Here is a 20,407-nt window from a genome sequence, read left to right on the forward strand (position 1 = left end):
GTGCAAATCTAGTTAATGGGGGTGGATCTGATCAGTCTTTGTAGGAAGTCAGTATTGGCATATGTCTGGCTTCTGAATTTTCTAAAAATGTAATTATTTATTTTTAAATCCATTCAATCAACACTGAATTTACTAATCAACTACTAAATAAGTGAAAGATCCTATAGTAGATCCTTGAAGAAATGGAAATTGAGACATTAGGTCACTATAAACCCCAACCCTTGTAATCTTTTTGTGGCAACCTTAGGAAACTTGGAATGCTTTTTACACTCTGATAAACGTTTAATTGTAATCATAGCCCCAGTGTTGCAAAATGAGTCAGAAGATACAAAGTATCTCATAGGATAATATTATAGCTGTAGGTACTTCAAATGGACAAGTATAACACATTATGACTGCTAATATGGATGCATTGGGAGGAAAATAAGCCCTAAGAAGCAATATGCAGAAAAGCTATGATTGCTGGAGACAGATAGATCCAAGAACCTAGGTAATTTTTCAGCAAACTGTGGTTCCACTTTCGCCTCTTTCTTGACATTGACTGTGTTTGTAACAGGGAAAAAGTTATCTGAAATTTTTGATACAGTTCAAACTTTAAATCATGTTCACTTTGCTAAAACTCCACTGGATGGAGTGGCAGAAGAGAAAAAACACAGAAATAAAAGAAAAGCAGTAATGGAGAATGGAAAATCTTTAAAGATGCTACCATCCTGAAAAGATTTGAAAGCAAGCCCAGGAAAGCCACGGGGAGGGAAAGAGCGCTTAGAGGTGTCCCCAAAGCTTTCAGAAGTGATGAGGGAAACCCCAGCTCTTCTTGTTACTTCTTGGCATTTTGTTCCTCTATACGTTAGCTTTTGGTTAATCTTTCATGTTACTTATTATCTCTGTTTTAAAATTTCACATTAACTCATTGGTTTCATATCCCACTTAACAAATTAGATATTTTCCTTGGGCTTATTAAGAAAATTATTTGCTCTCATATGTTATGGCTTTAGATTTTCTGTGTAGCTAGGACTGTTCTTAAATTTTTATCTTTACCTTTGTTATTTCTCTGAAGCATCCCCATTGGGGTGGGAGTGGGGGGTATTAAATGGTTATGTAAAATTTACATGTAATTGTGCAATTTACACATAGCCTCAAATATAATGAGGCCTAGTCTAGCTGCCCATACCAAGAGGATGTTATAGTTGCCAATAAAATCAGTATTATTTCTTTTTTTTTTCTGTTCTTTTTTAGCTTCTTGCAAACATTCACTCAGAATCCTTTTTGAATATCAGTTTTGTGAAAAGCACCGTGCTGGGTTCTTTGGGAAAAGCCAAGATGAGGGCAAATGCATCCTCCTTTCTAGTGAGTCCAGCACACAGATGACTCAGGAAGTCATGCACGGGAGGAGGAGTACCTTCTAGAACTGGGGAAAGGTTAAGGAAGGGATCAGAAACCTTTTTCACTCAACCAATTACATTTTCCTGAAAGCATGTTATTAATCGTACATGATCTTTCAGACCCCAGATAGAGACTATATCACTATATCAATTGTTTTATTAACAACTGGAGTTAATTCTCATATGTTTGGTTACCCTTCAAGTATTTATGTTTAGGATCTGTTTTCTTCCTCTTAACTTACATTCCAAAGTTTAGGTATCCTTCCCCTCCATTTGCTGTCCAAAACAGCATCCTTTCATGTAGCTACATGCCATTGGAATGATTTGGTTTTTGCCATGGATTCCTAGTCCTAAATTTGGATTTTATTGGTATCTAAGATGTCATGGACAGAACCCACAGATGTTGTACAAAATGGGCTGAGTGGACAGTGCAACAGTTACATCATCTCTTCCAAACACCCTCGTAATGGTTGTATCAGCGTCAATGTCTGAGTGGCTGTCCTGGTTCTCCTGGCCAGTCCTCAGCTGGCCATGTCTGTTCAGGCACCAGAGAAAGCTTCATACCTCAGGCAAATCTTTACAAGAGATTTGAAAGGCAAGAAACAAGTATTTTGGAGGTTTTACCTGTTTATTTCATGTATAGCTTCATGTTAACAGATTTTGCTATCACTTAAAAGTAAATAAAATGATTTTGAGAAATCAAAATCATTTTATAATTTATTAATCTATTTTAAGGCTTGCATTTACATTTAATCTTCAAATCTTGATGCATTTTCACAGAGTTTCTTTGGTTAGTTAAGGATATTAATGACTTCCTTTAATAGTTGATGAAGTGAGTCATCATCAACAGTGAGTCACTAAGGCCAACTCTTGTACCTGCTCTTAAATAGCAGTTGTTTTACTAGATTTGTACAGAAACCTTTTTAAAAATCTGTTTGTCTTATATATAACAAGCATTTCCAATAGTTAATAATACTTTCTTAGCTCTTCAATCATTTTATGAGAGCATTACAAGAAAAGCAGGAGATGGGGAAAGAGATATCTTGTTTGCCATGTAGGATGCATGAAATTCTTATTTAGTCTATTGTGTTTTGGATTTGAGAGAAAATATGTAATGAATCAAAATGTTTCCTACAGTCCTCTGAAAAGATGTAATGAGACAGTCTTCCAGCAGCCTTTGATCATCTGGGAAGTCACTGACTTTGATCCTTATCCTATCAGGGGCACTTACCCTGGGGTCCATAAATACCCAGGCATTTTTAAGAACTGGATTTCAGTATAACTTGTTTCATTTTGTGATTTTTAAAAATATTTTGTTTTATGCACTTAAAACCTTAATCTGAGAAGTCATCTGTAGACTATACCAGATTTCCAAATGGAATAAAAATATTTAAGAACTCTCTTATGTGTGTGTTTCAACCTATAAATTTTATATGTGAAGCTCATGGTTAGGTGGTAAGTAGATAATTTGCTATCTGCGTAATATTTGGTACTTTTTATAATGAAAAAGGAAGTAATACAATGATAGGTACCATTTATTTGTTGACCACCCATATTTTCCAGGGAATGTGATAGATACTTTTTATATATTCTTTCTAGTTTTCACCATAACATGCTGCAGGGATAGTGTTACCATTCTCATTTTGCAGATGAAGAAATTGAAACCCAGAACAATTCATTCATTCATTCAAAAAATATCCATAGAGCATACACTAAGAGAAGACACTCTGCTAGGCACCAGAAATTGAATAATTCACCCCAAATCACCTAACTCATAAGTGGCAAAGTTGGACCTAACAAAGCCCATTATCCCTTCTATCACACATTCCATCCTCATAATATCATATTCTACATAGAAAAACTTATCAGTCCTTTTGAGACACTTGGAACTCTAAGAAGGTAGTCAACAGATACTTTTCTCTTTATATAAATATGATATCTAATTAGGTTTTCCTGGAAAGGAGTGATTCTGCCTTTTTTTAATTCTAGCATTCCCTGAGCAAATTAGAGCCCAGGTAATGATTTCCTGAGATAAGTCAATTCTCTTCTAGGACAATCTCTAGTCTTGTCATCATGAGATGGAATAACAACAGTCTATGTCATTTCAGTGACGGCACCTGCATGTCCTTGTATCTAAGAAAAGACACCTCCTTCTCTGCCTTGCTAAATATTTGTAAACTTTGCTTTAATTGGTATATGTGCCACTGTTTTGTATGTGGGAGGGGTTTATGGTTTTGTTTTGTTTTTTGGTCTTTTTTAGTAACCCCAATCCAAACTATTCTCATTTGTAACCTAAAATACTTAGAACAAGAGGCTTTGCAATCTTGAAGACCGCATACATTTTTACTACTAAATGTAAGGCAGATTTGAGCCACCCATTTTGTAGTGCTTGATTATGGCAACCCGAGGAAACTAATACGGTTACTCTTTATCTTTATTAGGAAATACTGCTGTAGTTCCTGTTGTAATCCTTAGGGAGCCAACATTGTTGATGAGACCTAGTACCAAGCCAGAGGCCATGTTGAACTAGCAAGATATGGGATAGTTTTTACTTTCAAAGTAATTAGCATCTAGAGTCTAGAGAGTTTCTCTTACAGGGTGGCCTGGTGTCTTAGTCTATTTTCTGTTCCTATAATAGAATACCTGAGACTGGGTAATGTATAAATTATAAAGATTTGTTTGACTCACAATCCTAGAGGCTGGGAGGTTCAAGATCAGACAGCCACATCTGGCCATCCTTTAATGAGGGCCTCATGCTGTGTCATAACACAGCAGAGAATTGGAAGGAGAAATGGGCACGTGCAAAGAGAAAGAAAGGGGACGAAAGGGGCTAACTCACTTTGTAACTCTGAGACTAATCCATTCCCTGGAGAACTAATTTATTCTCATGAGAAAGACATGAATACATCTTAACATCCTAATCACTTCTTAAAGGCCTCAACTCTGTACACTGTTACATTGTAACAGGCAATTAAATTTCAGCATGAGTTTTGGTGGGGACAAACTACATCCCAACTGTAGTACCTAGCTACCCACTTTATTTTTAGAGTGGCTATTTAATGACCTGGCAAGATCTACTGTGCTTGTAAAAGAATCCACCATGGGTTAAAGAAAAATAGTTTCTGGCTTCCAGTCTCCTTTTGGCCTCTCTCTAGAATGGCATATACAAGTTCAGTGGTTACGACTTCAAAGGTGGGGTGGAAGACGCTGAAATGAATTTTTCTCCTTTCTTTGGTTGGTTGCTCTCTCTCTTTGTTGCTGAAATTTGTGTAGGATAATGGAATGAATATGGGAGATAGGGAACTATAGAAAGACTGGAAGGAAGGGAGAAGTCTTTTCTGAATTAACCCCCCATGTGCTTGTGAGACCCTTGGACCCCAAAGGGCTCCTGACTGGCTGGGCCCGCTCCTTCTGTATATGGAGCCATGGGGCTTTTCTCTGGCTTCCCAGTTGAAGCGTTGTCATATGCTTTGATGCTCAGCATTTCTGGCAATTTTACCTTGTAAAACTCCCATTTCGACATTCTGAACTTAAGTAGAAAATGGGAATATAAGCCTCTTTTTTTTGCTCTTAATCCATTCCAGAACTATTAAGTCCCTGGGTTCTTGGCAACAACAGGTGTTCCTCTAGATTTTAAATCAAGTGCGTGTGTGTGTGTGTGTGTGTGTGTGTGTGTGTGTGTGTGTGAGAAATATCTCACTAAAACGACAGTGTTGTCATCAATTTTGGCTTCATGGAGGGTCTTGAGCTGGGTGGAGATGGGAGGAAGCTATCCTTGTCCATGCGGTTTGGAGACTTGCTTCTAAAAACGAGACTGTCTACTTCCCTCTTAGTTTTTGTTTTGATGACATTTGTAGTGTTTACCAGGAGCATACAGTTATCTGGAAAATGCAGACTGATGACAATAGTATTTGAAATGCTCGTAGGTCTGCTTCTAGGTTGATGGAAAGAATGTATGTTCCAAGGTACAAGTGCTTGTTGACTTTTCGGATGCAGCCAGTCTGTGCTCTTTGTCAGGTAACTCGGAATCACTCCACAGTAGCTGTCCTTCCTGTCCATTTGACAAGCACTTAAAAGGGCAGTCTTAAGTACTTTACTTCATAGTTTATTAATTCTTTCCCTTCTTTAGTTTGCAATCTACTCTCAGAAACTGAAAAATAACTTCTTTTACCTTTTTCCCCTTTCTCATTTAAGCTGAAATTGATTTCTTTCTGAGCGTGTAAGGAAAAAAATAAAAAGAAGCTGTGGTTAATACAATTGCCTTTGCTGAACAAAAATAAAAGACTAGTTTACCTTCAAGCTGTGCTGTATCAGAGTAAGGATCTGTTCTGTCACTCCCAGGAGATTTTGATAAGAGACAGTACAAAATTTCAAAATATCTACATAGCATAATTGTAGCAAATATAAGAAGTAATAGAATTGTTTATTTGGGGATGAGGGTGGGGATGGGTTTTTTTGTGTGTGTTTGGAAAATTGGGAAGCTAGAAGATACTCTTAAATCCATCAGCTTCTCCAGAACTCTCCTCAAATACTTATTGTCATGACAACCATCTCTTCATAAACCAAGGCTCTGAGTGTAATACAGATGGGGCTGGTAACAAGGTAGGATTGCCATCTGCTTTGTTTTCTCTAAGGGACATTATTTTTTTGTGATCCCCAAGTCTCATCCTCAAATCTGAAAGTCTTGACTTATTTTTCTTTCTGGAGTCAGATAGAGCTGTGAGATTAATTCTTTTCTCCTGACAAACTACTTCCTCACCTGTCATCAAACAACTTACTTGTTAAATGGAGGGAAAAAAGGGTAATTATGTGTGTGTGTGTGTGTGAAAACAAATATACATATTTTAATGATTTATTTATCTGTCTACTTTGCAAAGTCTCCTATGAGGTACCTAGTAATTCAATAATACAGTCAAGTGTGAGATCCAGAAACAAGTAGGAGTGAGGCAGTCATTTTCCCATGAAACAAGTAAAATTGTTACTGCTTTTGAACATTTTAACACCTGTGCTTCCTGATGGTGGGGCTGCATGAAGTTTGTAAGTAGTTTCATCATTCTCTTATTAGGTAACAAATAGGAGCATAATTATTTAGGAGAGGAAAATCTTTTCTTGTTACCAAATTTGGAGAGAAATTTGCCAAAGAAATGAATGCTTACAGGAGGGATACAGCTTAATATCTTCATACTCCCCTTTGTCAAAGATACAAATGACATTTTCTCATATCAACTTCCTACAAAAAGTGAGGCCATACATTTTTAAAGGAATATACCCAGTATTTTAAAAGTTTGTATATATCGTGATCAGAATTAAGATATATCCAGCTTTTGAAAAAATATACATATTTAGCCATTAAAAGGTATGTGGTAAACTAAACTGATGAATAAAGGTTATGGGAAATATTTCATAAAATTTATATTTAAAGTAAAGAATAATTTCTCTCTTTGTATTATAGTTATTTTACATAAGCTACAATCTATAATTCTAAACCTTAATTTCTTGAAGGGCTTTATAAGCCTCATTTTTCTTTCTAAATAGAGAAGAAGTTCATACACTGCTTTTATGTCCTATATGTTGATGTGTAAAAATAATCAAATACTAGTGGGTGAGTAGAATGTAACTACAATATAGTACACACACAGACACACAGGATGACTAAACTGTGCACATGAGCTGATGTCCAGAGCAGGGAAAAGCTGCTAAAGAATGTTTGAAGTAGAGTCAGAATGCAGTTTTGTGGTTAAGACCAATAATTTTTCAAAGGAGCATTATAAGGAGTGTGGTTACTTGGGTTGGAGTTGAAAACCAAGCAACAGTTGGGCAGACTTGAAACCAGTTTTGTCTTTAGGTTTCTTTTCTTAATGATTGGTCTACAATGAGTTAGCCACTCATCGTACTTAAGGTCTTGGTAAAGGAGAGACTTTCTTTGCCGTGTAGTTTATACCTCATGTATGCATTACAGTAGAGAGGTCCAGGAAATACTGCAGGCCTTCTACTGGTTTTTATCCTCCATTTAGATAAAAATGAGGAAGAAGTAGAATTATCACAAACAATCTTGTTGGCTTTTAGTTGAGATATACTACAGAAACATCACCTTTGAATCTGTATATGTAAAAAAAAAAATCTCAGAGTAAGATATAAGTTCTGTTGCATTGTTCTGAAGGAATGGGTAATGTCAGAAATGTCTTCATTACATTACATAAAGTAATACACGGTGCTGTTATCAGATTGCATAGTCAAAGTTGGCAAGTTTGCAGATTTACATAGATATCATGACTTTCATCATTCATACTTCTTTCAAGAAATGGTCATCTTAATATGGGGTGTTTATTTGAGGCATACACCATTTATTTTAAGAAGCAGTACCTTTGTTTATTGTAAAACTTCTGGACTAAATTCTTCAATTTTTTCTCAAATGAATTCAGTTTTTTGTTTTTTTTCTTACCACTGGTTTTTACTGCGTAGCGTTTGCCCGAAGAACACCACTTTGTTTCCCAAGGCAAGTAGTCACTACAAGGCAAGTTTTGTTCTGTCTATCCCAAGGCAAATAGACAGCAGCAAACATAGTGTGGAGGGCTGCTGGGTTCAGTAGAAAACCATCAACTATTTCTAATTGGGGGTGTATGAAGACAGCTGCATTCTGGACATGCTAAACATCTTGAAATGCTTGGAGTGTAATAAAACCCCAAACGTGCTTTCTTTTCTCATTTCTTTGCACATGTATTTTAGGCAAAATATAATCCACATGCTGTTGTTCCCTCTCCTTTTAAATCATGAAAAATGTTGTTTTTTAGGGCTATTTGAGGCCCAGGACTCCTTTTTATCCTTTTTATTAGGTTATTTTTATATATAAATGAAAAGAAAAACATAAACAGAAAATACAACATGACATCATGAATGAGGGCAAGCACAAACTGCCCAATTTAAGTTTGAAGTTATAAACCTAAAATATTTTAAAACAAAACATTTCTCTTGGTGTTTTGCAAAAGCAGTGCTTTCTTCTATTGGGCAGAAATTGCAGCCTGTTGGGATGAAGGAGAGAATAGAACTAATATTTATTGAGTAGCTACCATGGCTTTCTGGGACATCTGCTAACCCCTTAATTTTTACAGTAACCCTAAGTGGTAGGCCAGTCCATCTGCATTTTACAGACAGGAAATGCTTTCAGAGATATTAATTAGTTGGCTGTAGACCACAGAAGAATTGAAAGTCAGGTCTTCTTGACTTTTCAGCTCATGACTTCATTACTTCTGCCCTCCTCATTCTGTTGGGAGATGGGTGGGAGTGTCCCCTCCAGATAATCAAAAAGTCCCATGTTGGGATGTGATTTGGAAATAGCTAGTCCTCAGGCCTGTGGAGGAAGGCTATTGTAGCCTCAAGAAAGAAAGAGTCAGCTTGATATTGGCAAGGTGGTTATTTAGTATGGCAGCTGCATAAGAGCATTGGATGTGGTATGATACGGGATGCGGGTCAGGGTGGGAGCTGCTCACACCTCCTTATTATGGCAGGGCAAAACCAGAATAGTCACAGTGATGGTGATGTAGGGTAGGTTCAAGAGAAAGCTCATGTTCTTCTAGCATTGAGACTCACAATATTTCAACACAAGTGATTATTTATTCCATTACTATTTATTTTGGTGATGGATGTTGCATTTATTTTATTTTCTAACAGTAGTACATATTTGGTAAGAGTTGTTTGTGACATTCTTTATTTAAATGGATGAAACTCATTTTCTTAATTTTTTTAAGTGTTTGTCCTGTTATCGAAGATATCTTAAAGTGTTACAGAATGGGAATCATAGCTTTAATGAGTCTGCGCATAAGAGAGTCCAAACTTTTTTTTTGGAGAGAAGGAAGGTCATTTCAACTGTACTATAGGAACGATAGGGCCCATGATCCATGGTATGGCAATAAGTTACTATTTTTTGGAGAATAAGTTGCAAAATATAGGACATGAAGACTGCTTGGTATTTACACAGGAGTCTAGTTCTTCTGATACTATATATTCTATAAGCTTTCTCCCAGAAATCCAAAGTTTTATTTAGCTTGTAACCATCATTGTGCCACAATCTTCCTTCCATGATTTATTTTTTTCCCATACTATACTCTTGCACTGAGTCTTTGGCATTGAAAGGGAAAGAGATGAATTATTCAACTCTTCTTCTATTGAGTAAAAAGCCAATACAGAAAAAAAAATGCAACAGGCAATTTCATGACTGACATTTTGGAGAACATTGGGGTCATCATATGACTGAGAAAATGATTATCTCTTTTGAAGGTCAGGAAACCAATATTTTTTTTTCCAGTGAATCTACTGAGGGAACCAACCACCTAGCTTTTTGTAAATAGCACTCCTCAGGGAAATGTTGCTTTTTTCTTTTGCAGTGTTTCTGCTTTGAATCTTCATAGACTGTATCCCATGGAAGCAGGAATATAATTACTGTAGTGCTTACATTTTTTCATGTCTCTACTGAAGAGCCACCCTGATTTATCTTTTACTCCAAGGTAGTGTGGAACTTTACAAGGATTTAGATTATATTAGTCATTTTGCTTGGAGATCTCTGCACACTTTTCAACATCATTTCTAAGAGCCTTGCCACACTCAGTAAAAGAGGGTGAGGCTTCAAGAATCTCTTTGTGTGCCAACGCAAATTAGGCAATTTGTAAGAAGTCCCTAGTAGAGCAGAGTGGAGAGAGGGCTCAGGATCTCGTGAGGCCTGGGACAGGGAGGTGGACATGCCATGAGCTCCTTTCACAGTCAACACAAAGTTAACACATCTTGGAGGAAAAACCATTACTGTATAATGGAAGGCAGAAGGCAGGGATATCTGTGCTTGGTGATGAAGCTGGAAGTAGTGAGCTGATTTATGACGGAGGGGTGAAATGTGCCATGAAAGAGACTCCCCTCAATTTTATTAGCCAGATTACTGCCCATACGCGGGGTGAGGAGTGAGCATTTTAAGGCATTTCTCTCTCTTTTCAATATATCATCTCTGGATTCACTATTACTGGGACTTGTGAATATAGACTAGGGATTAAAACCTGAGTTTGCTTTTAAAAAACTTTATTTTATTAAGTGAGATTTCTGAGCAACTGATTTCACTTAGTCTTATCAAACTATTGTTACTACTTTTTCGATATGCATTCTGTCCCTCCTGTGTGAAGGCCACAGGCCCATGGCCCCCATGTCATTGAGATGGAGGTCCTCAAATGATGGCGGGATGAATCACCTCTCACTTGCCACCTGCGAGAATATCTATCACTGATACCTCTCCTTATGTCCCGTAGCAGCTGCTAAGCTCCCAGGTTATTATTGGTGACACTTTCTAGTGGTCAGGAGAGAACAGGATTTACTTTTTGAATGCCTCTAAGTTATTATAGCAGGTTCATTTGGAATTGCATATCAGAACATTCTTCCTGTTTATCAGGAAAATAAACCAAGGTCTTGAAACTTGATGTCTATCCATATTTGGCCCAATATAATTTTGCATGTGGTTTATTACATTATTTTTCTCCATTGGCTATGAACTGAAGGCATCTCACGGATATTTATTCCACGCTGAAAAGGTAGTTAGATGCTGTGTGGTAAAGTCGAGACCAGTATATTGGAAGAAAAGAGACACTCCATCTAATAATCTTTCATAGTCTTCACATTCATTGAGAAGGTTAATTGATAACCTTTCCTGCACACTCTCTCCCAACCCTGACCCAGGAACTTGCAGAGCACACTGTGCAACAGATCTAATAACCCTTGTCTGCAGGCAATATGCACAGCTGGGAAAGATAATTAAATAGACTCTTTTTGAGAGGTCTACAACATTTCAACAGAAGGATCGAGCAATCCTGCTGGCCTCCGACTGAAAACTATTACCAACAGACATACTTCAGACAGATTCCATGATCACCATCCTTATGTGGCACAAATGCTTATGGGGAGCTTCTTTGGCTTCCAAAAGGCCACTGAAACTGTCAGACCTAAATAATACTGGAACTGTAATGTGGGAATTAAAAATTATAATTCCATTTAACATGTAAAGTTCTCATCAGAAAGGGGCCTTTGGTTTTCCATATTGATCGGTTACATGGTCAACTGCAGTTGTAACTCATGAGACACGCCCAGATATCATCCTGCGTGATTCTTTTTGAGGTTTATTTAGGGTGTTAGATAATCCGAGGTAGGTTTCATCATGGGTGGCAATATTACGTATAGCAAATGTCATGAGAAGAGAGAAAAAGCTTCCCTTTTGAATGTTAACATTTCTGCAAGTAAGTTTAATGTACCGTGTAAGTTTACATTACTATTATGAGACTTAACCTAAAAAATTGGGGTGAAATCTTAAAGAATTATGAAATTAAGAAATGAAACCAGAGGGCTTTCATTTTAAGTACTGATCACTTAAACCGAAACCAGTTTGGCTTATCCTATGAGATCGTGGGTATTGAGAAAGAGGAACATTTGCTGCTGCGTCAGGAGATGTTTCCTTGAGAGCAAGACTAGTTCCTTTTGACCCAGTACATCCCATAGGTAAATCACTGCACACTGTAGAGATACCTGTTCCCTCCCTTCCCACACCCCCTGGGGATCTGAAACCAAATCATTGCTTTTTCATCTTTTACTTATCCTTATAAACAAAGCCACCCACTTTCTCATTTTTCCTGATGCCAAGTCCTTCTTTACATGAGTGGAATCCACTCTTTTCAATGGAAAGACACCTGCTCTGAGACAGGCTACACTGTCATGAGCCTTGGCATGGCTGAGTGATGTGCTACACTGTCATGAGCCTTGGCATGGCTGAGTGATGTAGTGGAAGGTGCAATAAATTTAAACTTTAAAAATGCAAAATTTGATGGAATCATGCTTCTTGTGCCTACAGTGAGTATATGGTCTAGCAGGATTTACAGATACATGCATGATTAATTTGAATACAGTATAGCAAAATGATCTGTTAAAAAACACATGAAAAGATGTGCAACATTATTAGTCATTAGGAAAATGCACATAAAACCACCGTTCCTGTGTGATACCTCTGTACATCTATTAGAATGTATAAAATTTAAAAAGACTGAACATACCAAGCACTGGTGAGGTTGTAGACCAACTGGTGCTTTCATGTTTTGCTGGTGAAAATGTAAACAGTACAACTACTTTGAAAACAGTTTGACAGTTTCTTAAAAAGCTAAAACATCCACCTGGCATGCTATATACAGATATCCTACTCTTATGTATTTAACCAAGAGAAATAAAAGCATATATCCATTCAAAAACTTGTATATAAATTGCTCCTAGCAGCTTTATTTGTAATAGCCAAAAACTAGAAACAACCCAAATGTCCAATGAAAGGATACATCGTATTTATTTATGGGATATATCCATGCAATGGAATACCACTTAGGAATAGAAAGAATCAACTGTTCATCATACATACAACCACATGGCTAAGTCTTAAAAATAATTATGCTTAGTTAAGAAGTCAGACAAAAAGGTAAGAGACTGTTAGGAGCTGAATTAGCATGTTAACAGTGGCAATGAAAAAGGAGAAAATTATAGCTACCTCAAGATAGAATTGATGAGCTTTGATTATGAAATGATGGTAAGAGAGGGGGCCACAGACTCTGAGGTCTGTCTCTAGCATTGGTTTCCCTATGTGGATCATTATCTATTTGGATATAACAATTATCTGGAAGATGATACTTAAGCATGTAAGAAATGATAAGCTACCTGTTTAATGCCGAGCTTTTGTTACCTCCAAGAACCCTAAGAAGAAACATCCTGTGAGCAGACCATTCATACTTGATTGTTAAAGGAAAACAAAATTCCATTTTGTCTTTTTTATCGACACAAGTATAGCTGGCTAATAAAAGTGTAATATTCATGAGAGAAAAAGAAAAGAACACGCACACACATACACTCAACAGGATTCCTAGAGTCATTCCCACGGATAAGAGGGAAGGAAAGGTTGAGGGCAAAGAGAGAAGGGAAGGAAACAGACTATGATGGGATATCTTAGGGCAAAAGAATTAGGGGGCTGATTTGGAAGGCAGCAAACTTCGTGGATACTTGATTTATTTAATGTCCCTCTCACTCTGGCGTATCTTAATGTGTGTGGTGTGTGATTTATTTAGTCACTTGATCCAAATTCTCTAAGTGGAGCTCAGAAGATATAGTGTCCATTGTGGTCAAGGGCACAGATTTTGGCTTCAACAGACAAATAAGCTCTCTGAGCATCTGTCTTCTCATCTGTACAATGGGCATATCAGTTCCTATCTCTTCAGGTTGTTGTATTCATAAATAAATTGTGTGCAAGAAACATTAGGATTGCTTCTAACCCATAGTAAGGGCTCAACAAACCTTCTCCTCCTCCTCCTCCTCCTCCTTCTTCCTCTTCCTCCTCCTCTTCTTCCTTTCGCTTTTCTCCTTCCTTCTTCCTTCCTTTCTTCCTTCCTCCTTCCTTCCTTTCTTCCTTCCTCCTTCTCATTATTGTTATTAGGTAACCACAATACTATCAGTAATAATTGGAAAAAGCTTTAATCTCCTAGTTCACCATTAGAAAACAAGAAGCATTTTGGTGGTTATTACCCGAAGTAATCATAATGTCACCTTTTTTTCCATTTGACTCATTATCCCAAGTGATTTATTTATATATGGAGTTTTCTGAGTCTTTCTTTTACATATTACAAAAAAAGAGTGTGATTTAGGGACGAAGCAAGGAAATAAAAATTTAGTGACTTTCATTCTGCCTGTGCCCCAATTCCTATTGGGCCTAAGGCAAGTAATTTAAATTTCTTAGCACCTTAGCATCTTCTACTCAAACAGAAATGAGGAACAGTCACAGGTTACTATTATAACTGTCTAAGTAGAAGGCACACAAGTTTTCACACTGATTATAACACTTTATAGAAAGCTAAGTGTGTTGCTCAAGTTGGTACGTTTCTGTAGATGTGACACTATGGCAATAAGAAACTTAATGCCACATTGAAATTCACTGAGATAGCTAGACTTTAAAAATAATTACTTGACTTCACTATAAAGTATATTCATATTGCATTTACTTCATCTAGTAGAAAATAGACCTTGTCAGTTCAAATCCCTGTTGCATTAATTTCACCAGTAATGAGTCTTTTTCATTTGAGTCAGCAGGGTTTTTCTTGCTTGTTTTCAGGCTTTGTGGATTTGACCCTCCATGATCAGGTCCACCTTCTAGAATGTGCCTGGCTAGAGATCCTGATGATTGGTCTCGTCTGGCGCTCCATGGAGCACCCAGGGAAGCTCCTGTTTGCTCCTAACTTGCTCTTGGACAGGTAAGTGACCTGGCTGTAGCTTAGGAGTAGCATGTTCTTTACGATCATAGTTCATTCATGAAACTATTTTATTCATCTCTCGGTGAAGCTTCAGAGAACTTTATTAGGTATGTTTACTTAACAAAAGGGTGCATTGGGGGTGATGAAGCCTAGTCAAATTCACAGAAAGCTAAGGATAACTTTCTGCTAGACATTACCTCAGAAGAATTCTATTATTTCTAATACACACACACACACACACACACACTCACACTCACACTCTCTCTCTCTCTCTGTCATTATGAATGGTAATTTTCTAACTCCATCTTCAACTTGTATCATATAAAAATTATAATAACCTCTCTTTAATTAAACTCTGTTGTTGCTTCTTGTACATCCCTACCACAATAGCCTGTTCATTTTCTTCTCCAATTTTCCCATCAGTAAAATGAAGAAATTTGACCAGAGTTCTGAAGGTCACATTCAGGTCGACAAATTCATTTTCATGTTCAAATATGTTACCTTCTTTCACATACCATTCTGGGGTTGCCTTGGAATGTGGGTCCCATTGGTTTTTTTTTTTTCAGTCATTGCTTAGAGTCATAGAATTTAGATATTACTCAATAGCAGCTGCCACTGATAGAGTCTCCACCCTGCACCAGCTGTGATGCTAAACACTTTACATATATTATCTCATTTAATCATCACCGGACTCCTAGGAGGCAGGAATGTCATCATCCATGTTTTACCAGAAAGGAAACTAAATCTCAGAGACATCCTGCTACTTGCAAAAAGCGGAAAGCTCACTAAATGGTGGAGCCAGAGTTCAAATTCAAGATCTTTCTGGCTCTGGTATGCTCTATTACCTCCTGTGCTGGGCACATGGTCTTCCCACTCTCATGTTCAGTGATGCCTCCTTTGGTCTGCTGCCATAGCATTCTGTTTTCCAGGTAAATCTTGTCTTTGTGGGCTACATAACATTTTGGATGAGAAAGAACCATTTTGTTGTTTCTTGCAATCCTATTTTGCCTCCGTGCCAAGCAGTCTAAGGCTGCCAGGCTGCCCACAGTGCATCTCTGCATGGTACTTTACTTCAGAGCATTTCACTATCTTTCTACACCTGCCAAGTGCCTGGAGCAGAGTTGCAGCAAAATTTATTTAAGTACTGGAGAATTGTACAAGGTGTTGGTTATTGTTTTGTCATTTTGTGTTAACACAGCTTTTGAAAAACAGTGTTGATACAGTTTAAGAAGCATATTTTGCTGTCTGTGGAATATATTTGGATATCACAGTTTCATAAAATTATCAAGAATGGCCACTAGTCTTGTTCCTTAGAACTGTACTCACAATGTATTCTGTCAGCCTTCTAGAGGATGTCTTTACTGTGTTCTTTCCTTTCCATTCCTTGTTTCCTTTCCATTTTTTCCTATCTCGTTTCTCCTCTCTTTTCCTTTGCTTTCCTCTTTCTTTCTTTCTCCTGTCCTCTTAATTTTTTTGTCTTATAGCAGTGTGGTTTTGTAACCAAGTGATATCAAGTTTGCAAATGAAAATCTTAGACCACACATAATATTTCCCTGCCTACTGCCTGGAGTGTCTACCATGTTTAGGTTTTTGGACATTCATAACTCATTTGCTCCTTGATTTCCATCCTCATCTGTATCTATCTTCTTTTTTAAAATTTAATTCAATTTTTATAACATTGACACAATTGTGCAGATTCATAGGGTACACACTGATGTTTTCATACATATAATGTGTGGTGATCTTATCTATCTTCTTGAGTACACACTTGCTTGAGGACAGTCATCAAATAATTGCATTTTGAATATGTGAAGGTTTTTGACATTACTGCACCCAAAAAACTCATATTGCCAATGAGGTGATATGGCCTAGGATTTTGTCAGCTACAGCCTTCTCTTTCCTTTCTGTACACTCCGGTGGTGGACAATTTTCTTTCCTCTCTCACAGAAGTATGAATGACTAAAAGTTCTCATCTCAATTCATTCCTACTTTCTAAAACTTCAGATTGGAAATTTTAATTCCCTCTAGGCCAGGATTTGTCAGTCTCTTTACTATTGACATTTTGGGTCAGATCATTCTTTCATTCTTTCTTGGTTGAGGGGTTGATATTGTTTGGTGTGTCCTCATCCAAATCTCAAATTGTAGCTCCCATAGTTCCCATGTGTCATGGGAGGGACCCGGTGGGAGGTAACTGAAACATAAGCAAAGGTCTTTCCCTTGCTCCTCTCATGACAGTGAATTTCTCATGATATCTAATGGTTTTATAAAGGGGAGTTCCCCTGCACACGCTCTCTCTCTTCCCTGTTGCCATGAAAGATGTGACTTTGCTCCTTCTTCCGCCATGATTGTGAGGCTTCCTCAGTCACAAGGAACTGTGAGTCCATTAAACCTTTTTCTTTGTAAATTACCCAGTCTCAGGTATGTCTTTATTAGCAGCTTGAGAACAGACTAATACAAGGGGCTGTCTTGTGCATTTTAGGGTGTTTAGCAGCATCCCTGGACTCCACCAGCTAGCTGCCAGTAGCAACCTCCACTTCCTCCAGTTACGATAACTAACAATGTCTCTGGACATTTCTAACTATCTTCTGTTGTGTCAGGGGGTGGGGGAGGTAAAATTGTCTCTGGTTGAGAATCACCACTCTATGCTTTCCCAACTCAATGTTCTATAAGCTCCTCAGACACACTGTACTCTAAACTGAACACTTTATCTTCCGCAACAAGTCTATTCCTTTTCTTTTCTGTCTTGGTGACATCAACACTCACCTAGACACTAAAGCTAGAAGCTTTAAGTTACCGATGGATTCTACCTTCTCCCTCACCAAATTATCCAGTTAACTATCAAGTCATCTATGAACTGCTTCTGAATCCAGACCTCCCCTCTATCCCCATTCCTCTGCATGGCACAGGTCCTGGTTGTCTCTGCTGCAGATTCCTTGCTTCTGCACCACTGACTCACTTTCTTGGTCCTGCTACTCTTTCTTTCAGTCCATCTCCCATACCGCTGCTGGAGAAGGCTTTCTAAGGCACAGCTGTGATCATGATGCTTTCTGACTCACCTTTCAGTGGCTCTCTCAATTCTTAACATGGAGAAACCCCATCTCTACTAAAAATACAAAGTTAGCCGGGCATGGTGGCTCATGCCTGTAATCCCAGCTACCCGAGAGGCTGAGGCAGGAGAATCGCTTGAACACGGGAGGCAGACGTTGCAGTGAGCCGAAATCGTGCCATTGCACTCCAGCCTGGATGCAATTCTGTCTCAAAAAAAGAAAAGAAAAGAAAATACTGTGTAGACTTCTTATCTTAATAATCATGAATCTCTATTACAAGTGTCTCAAACGCAAATTTCTGAAGAGTCACAGGTGACCCAGTGAGCCCTTGTCCAGGCTAAAAACACCTGGTGGCTGAATTCTGAACTTCACACATTCGAATTTCTCTTCCATTGCTTCTGAGAGACCCTCCACCATTACGGTTCCTTATCAGAGTCATATCTACCTATAAGGCTCATTTCAGATGCCGTCTTTTTATAAAATCTTCCTTCAAACTTTCTCCTCTTCAGCCTTTATATATACAAAAGGCTTTTCTTTCTTTTCCTTTTCTAAGTTTCCTTTATAGTTGGTTTGCTTTTCTCTTTGTTATTCTCATTCCACCATATTAGTTATGATTGGATGTCTTACCTTCCCTACTAGCTCATAAACTTCTTGTGGTCAAAAACCAGATCTTGTTCATCTTGTGTGATCTCCAGTTTACGAAGTCTTCCATGATACCCAACAAATATTTGTTAATTGCACTGGCCAAGGTCACCCAGGTGGCTTGTGGCCAAATCAGAAGAATCTACATCTTCTGATAGTCATGGCAGCTGTTATTCCCATCCAACTCACTTCTTGTGCATTGCTACTCATCAATTCCCCACTTATTCTTTTAAAAACATTGCAGAAATACGTATCTATGTGTTTTGGAAAGATTTTCTTAATCTATAAGCGCATTTGGCGTGTGCTTATATGTCTGCTTATATGCCAAATTTGAAATTCCAAATTTCGCCATTTGGAATTTCAAATGGGGAAAAGCAAAGACTCTTATCTTTCCCATAATTAAACCCCTTATGAAGTAAAATCCTTAAGGTCTCTCTACAGGTAAAAATAATTAGGTGATATGATTTGGCTGTGTTCCCACCCAAATTTCACCTTGAATTGTAATAATCCCCAGGTGTCAAGGGTGGGGCCAGGTGGAGATAATTGAATCATGTGGGTTGTTTTCCCCATACTGTTAGTGTGGTAGTGAATAAGTTTCATGAGATCTGATGATTTTATAAGTGGGAGTCCCCCTGCACAAGCTCTCTTGCCTGCCGCCATGTAAGATGTGACTTCCTTCTGCCATGATTATGAGGCCTCCTCAGCCATGTGGAACTCTGAGTCAATTAAAGCTCTTTCTTTTATATATTACCCAGTCTTAAGTATGTCTTTATTAGCAGCATGAGAACAAACTAATACATTAGGTATATGTTAATGATGAGGAATGTGTATAAATACATATACATTTATATTTAAATATAATTAATATTTACAAATAACATGATATTAAAAATATGGTCTATAATTTTTTAAATTATCTACTTTTCTAATCATTAACATGCACTAAATATTATTAAATTTCAATATCATTTAATTACCATCTTGGTGTTTGAGGATAACTGCTTTTGATGGCATTGATAGATGCATTAACAGTGAAACATTGTGACCAACAGCCCATCTGAGATTTTATACATGTAGAAGATGGCTTCTGAGTGACAGCTGAGAAGACTGTTTATGTCTTTGCCCTACAGGTTCCTAACCCCTTTAATAAAATAGAGCTCTCTGATGCAGATGACGCATGAGTCTTCTTTTTGCTCTTGCCCCATCACACTGTACATAGTAAACATTTTTAGCAACAAATAGTAGATACTTATAACTTTAAAAGCTAAGTGGTTGACAGCTGAGAGGCAGATGATGGTAATTTCATTATTTTTCTCATATCTCAGGCATTGTGACGCTACCTCTGCAAGGTCAACTGTCTCCATAGGCTGTTTTCATTTGCATAGAAATAGGGGGGAAAGATAGCTTGAAGTCATCAGGAGCCCTGCAACCCATGGATTACCAATGTTGCTAACTGGAGCCTGGATTTCATCTTTAATTGATTGTAATGATGTCTTGTTCTCTCAAATCTTTGCAAATCTAGGCATTTATAAGACTATCCTGTAAGTCCCTTACAAGACCATGAGGATGCTAGAACTTACCCTAGTCTTTTCTTGTAATTGCTTAAATGTTAGTATTGGCAAATGGGGTTTGGTGATTATAAGAGTAAAAAAACCTGCTGCCATCCCACATTTGTGAGCAGAGGATATATTTCCTGTCTTGTGTCCATTTAAAAAGAATGATTGCTTGATTGGCTTCCTGATGACAACCCATGATATACTGATTCTGTTAGTTTATAACTTTCCTAGTAGTCATATACTTATAGGCCAATTTTATCCTTGCCATGCTTAGCCTAGTCACAATTTCCAGTTCTTCTCTGTATCCTGCAGCAGTGAGTTCCAAACACTTAATGCTGTCATCTCTTCCTGTGAAAACCAAGAAATAAAGGTTATTACAAGGTATAAATAAAGAACCCAGTGATTTCTCTTGGGGTGTGTGTGTCCATGTGTGTGTATATTTTACAAGAGGAAAGTTAAAGATACTAAGAATGCCTGTGAAAGTA

General features: G+C 37.7%; 1 protein-coding gene across 3 annotated transcripts in view; it reads left to right on the forward strand.

The window, feature by feature from the left end:
- Window positions 1-20,407, forward strand: part of ESR1 (estrogen receptor 1) — a 416,254-nt gene that overhangs the window by 308,252 nt on the left and 87,595 nt on the right. For all 3 annotated transcript variants that reach the window (XM_063605040.1, XM_063605039.1, XM_063605041.1), the window contains one exon: window positions 14,539-14,677. In XM_063605040.1, the coding sequence (XP_063461110.1) occupies window positions 14,539-14,677 (139 nt within the window). The remainder of the gene's footprint in view (window positions 1-14,538; window positions 14,678-20,407) is intronic.

This window comes from Pan paniscus, chromosome 5 (assembly GCF_029289425.2).
Source record: "Pan paniscus chromosome 5, NHGRI_mPanPan1-v2.0_pri, whole genome shotgun sequence".
NCBI classification, from domain to species: Eukaryota; Metazoa; Chordata; class Mammalia; order Primates; family Hominidae; genus Pan; species Pan paniscus.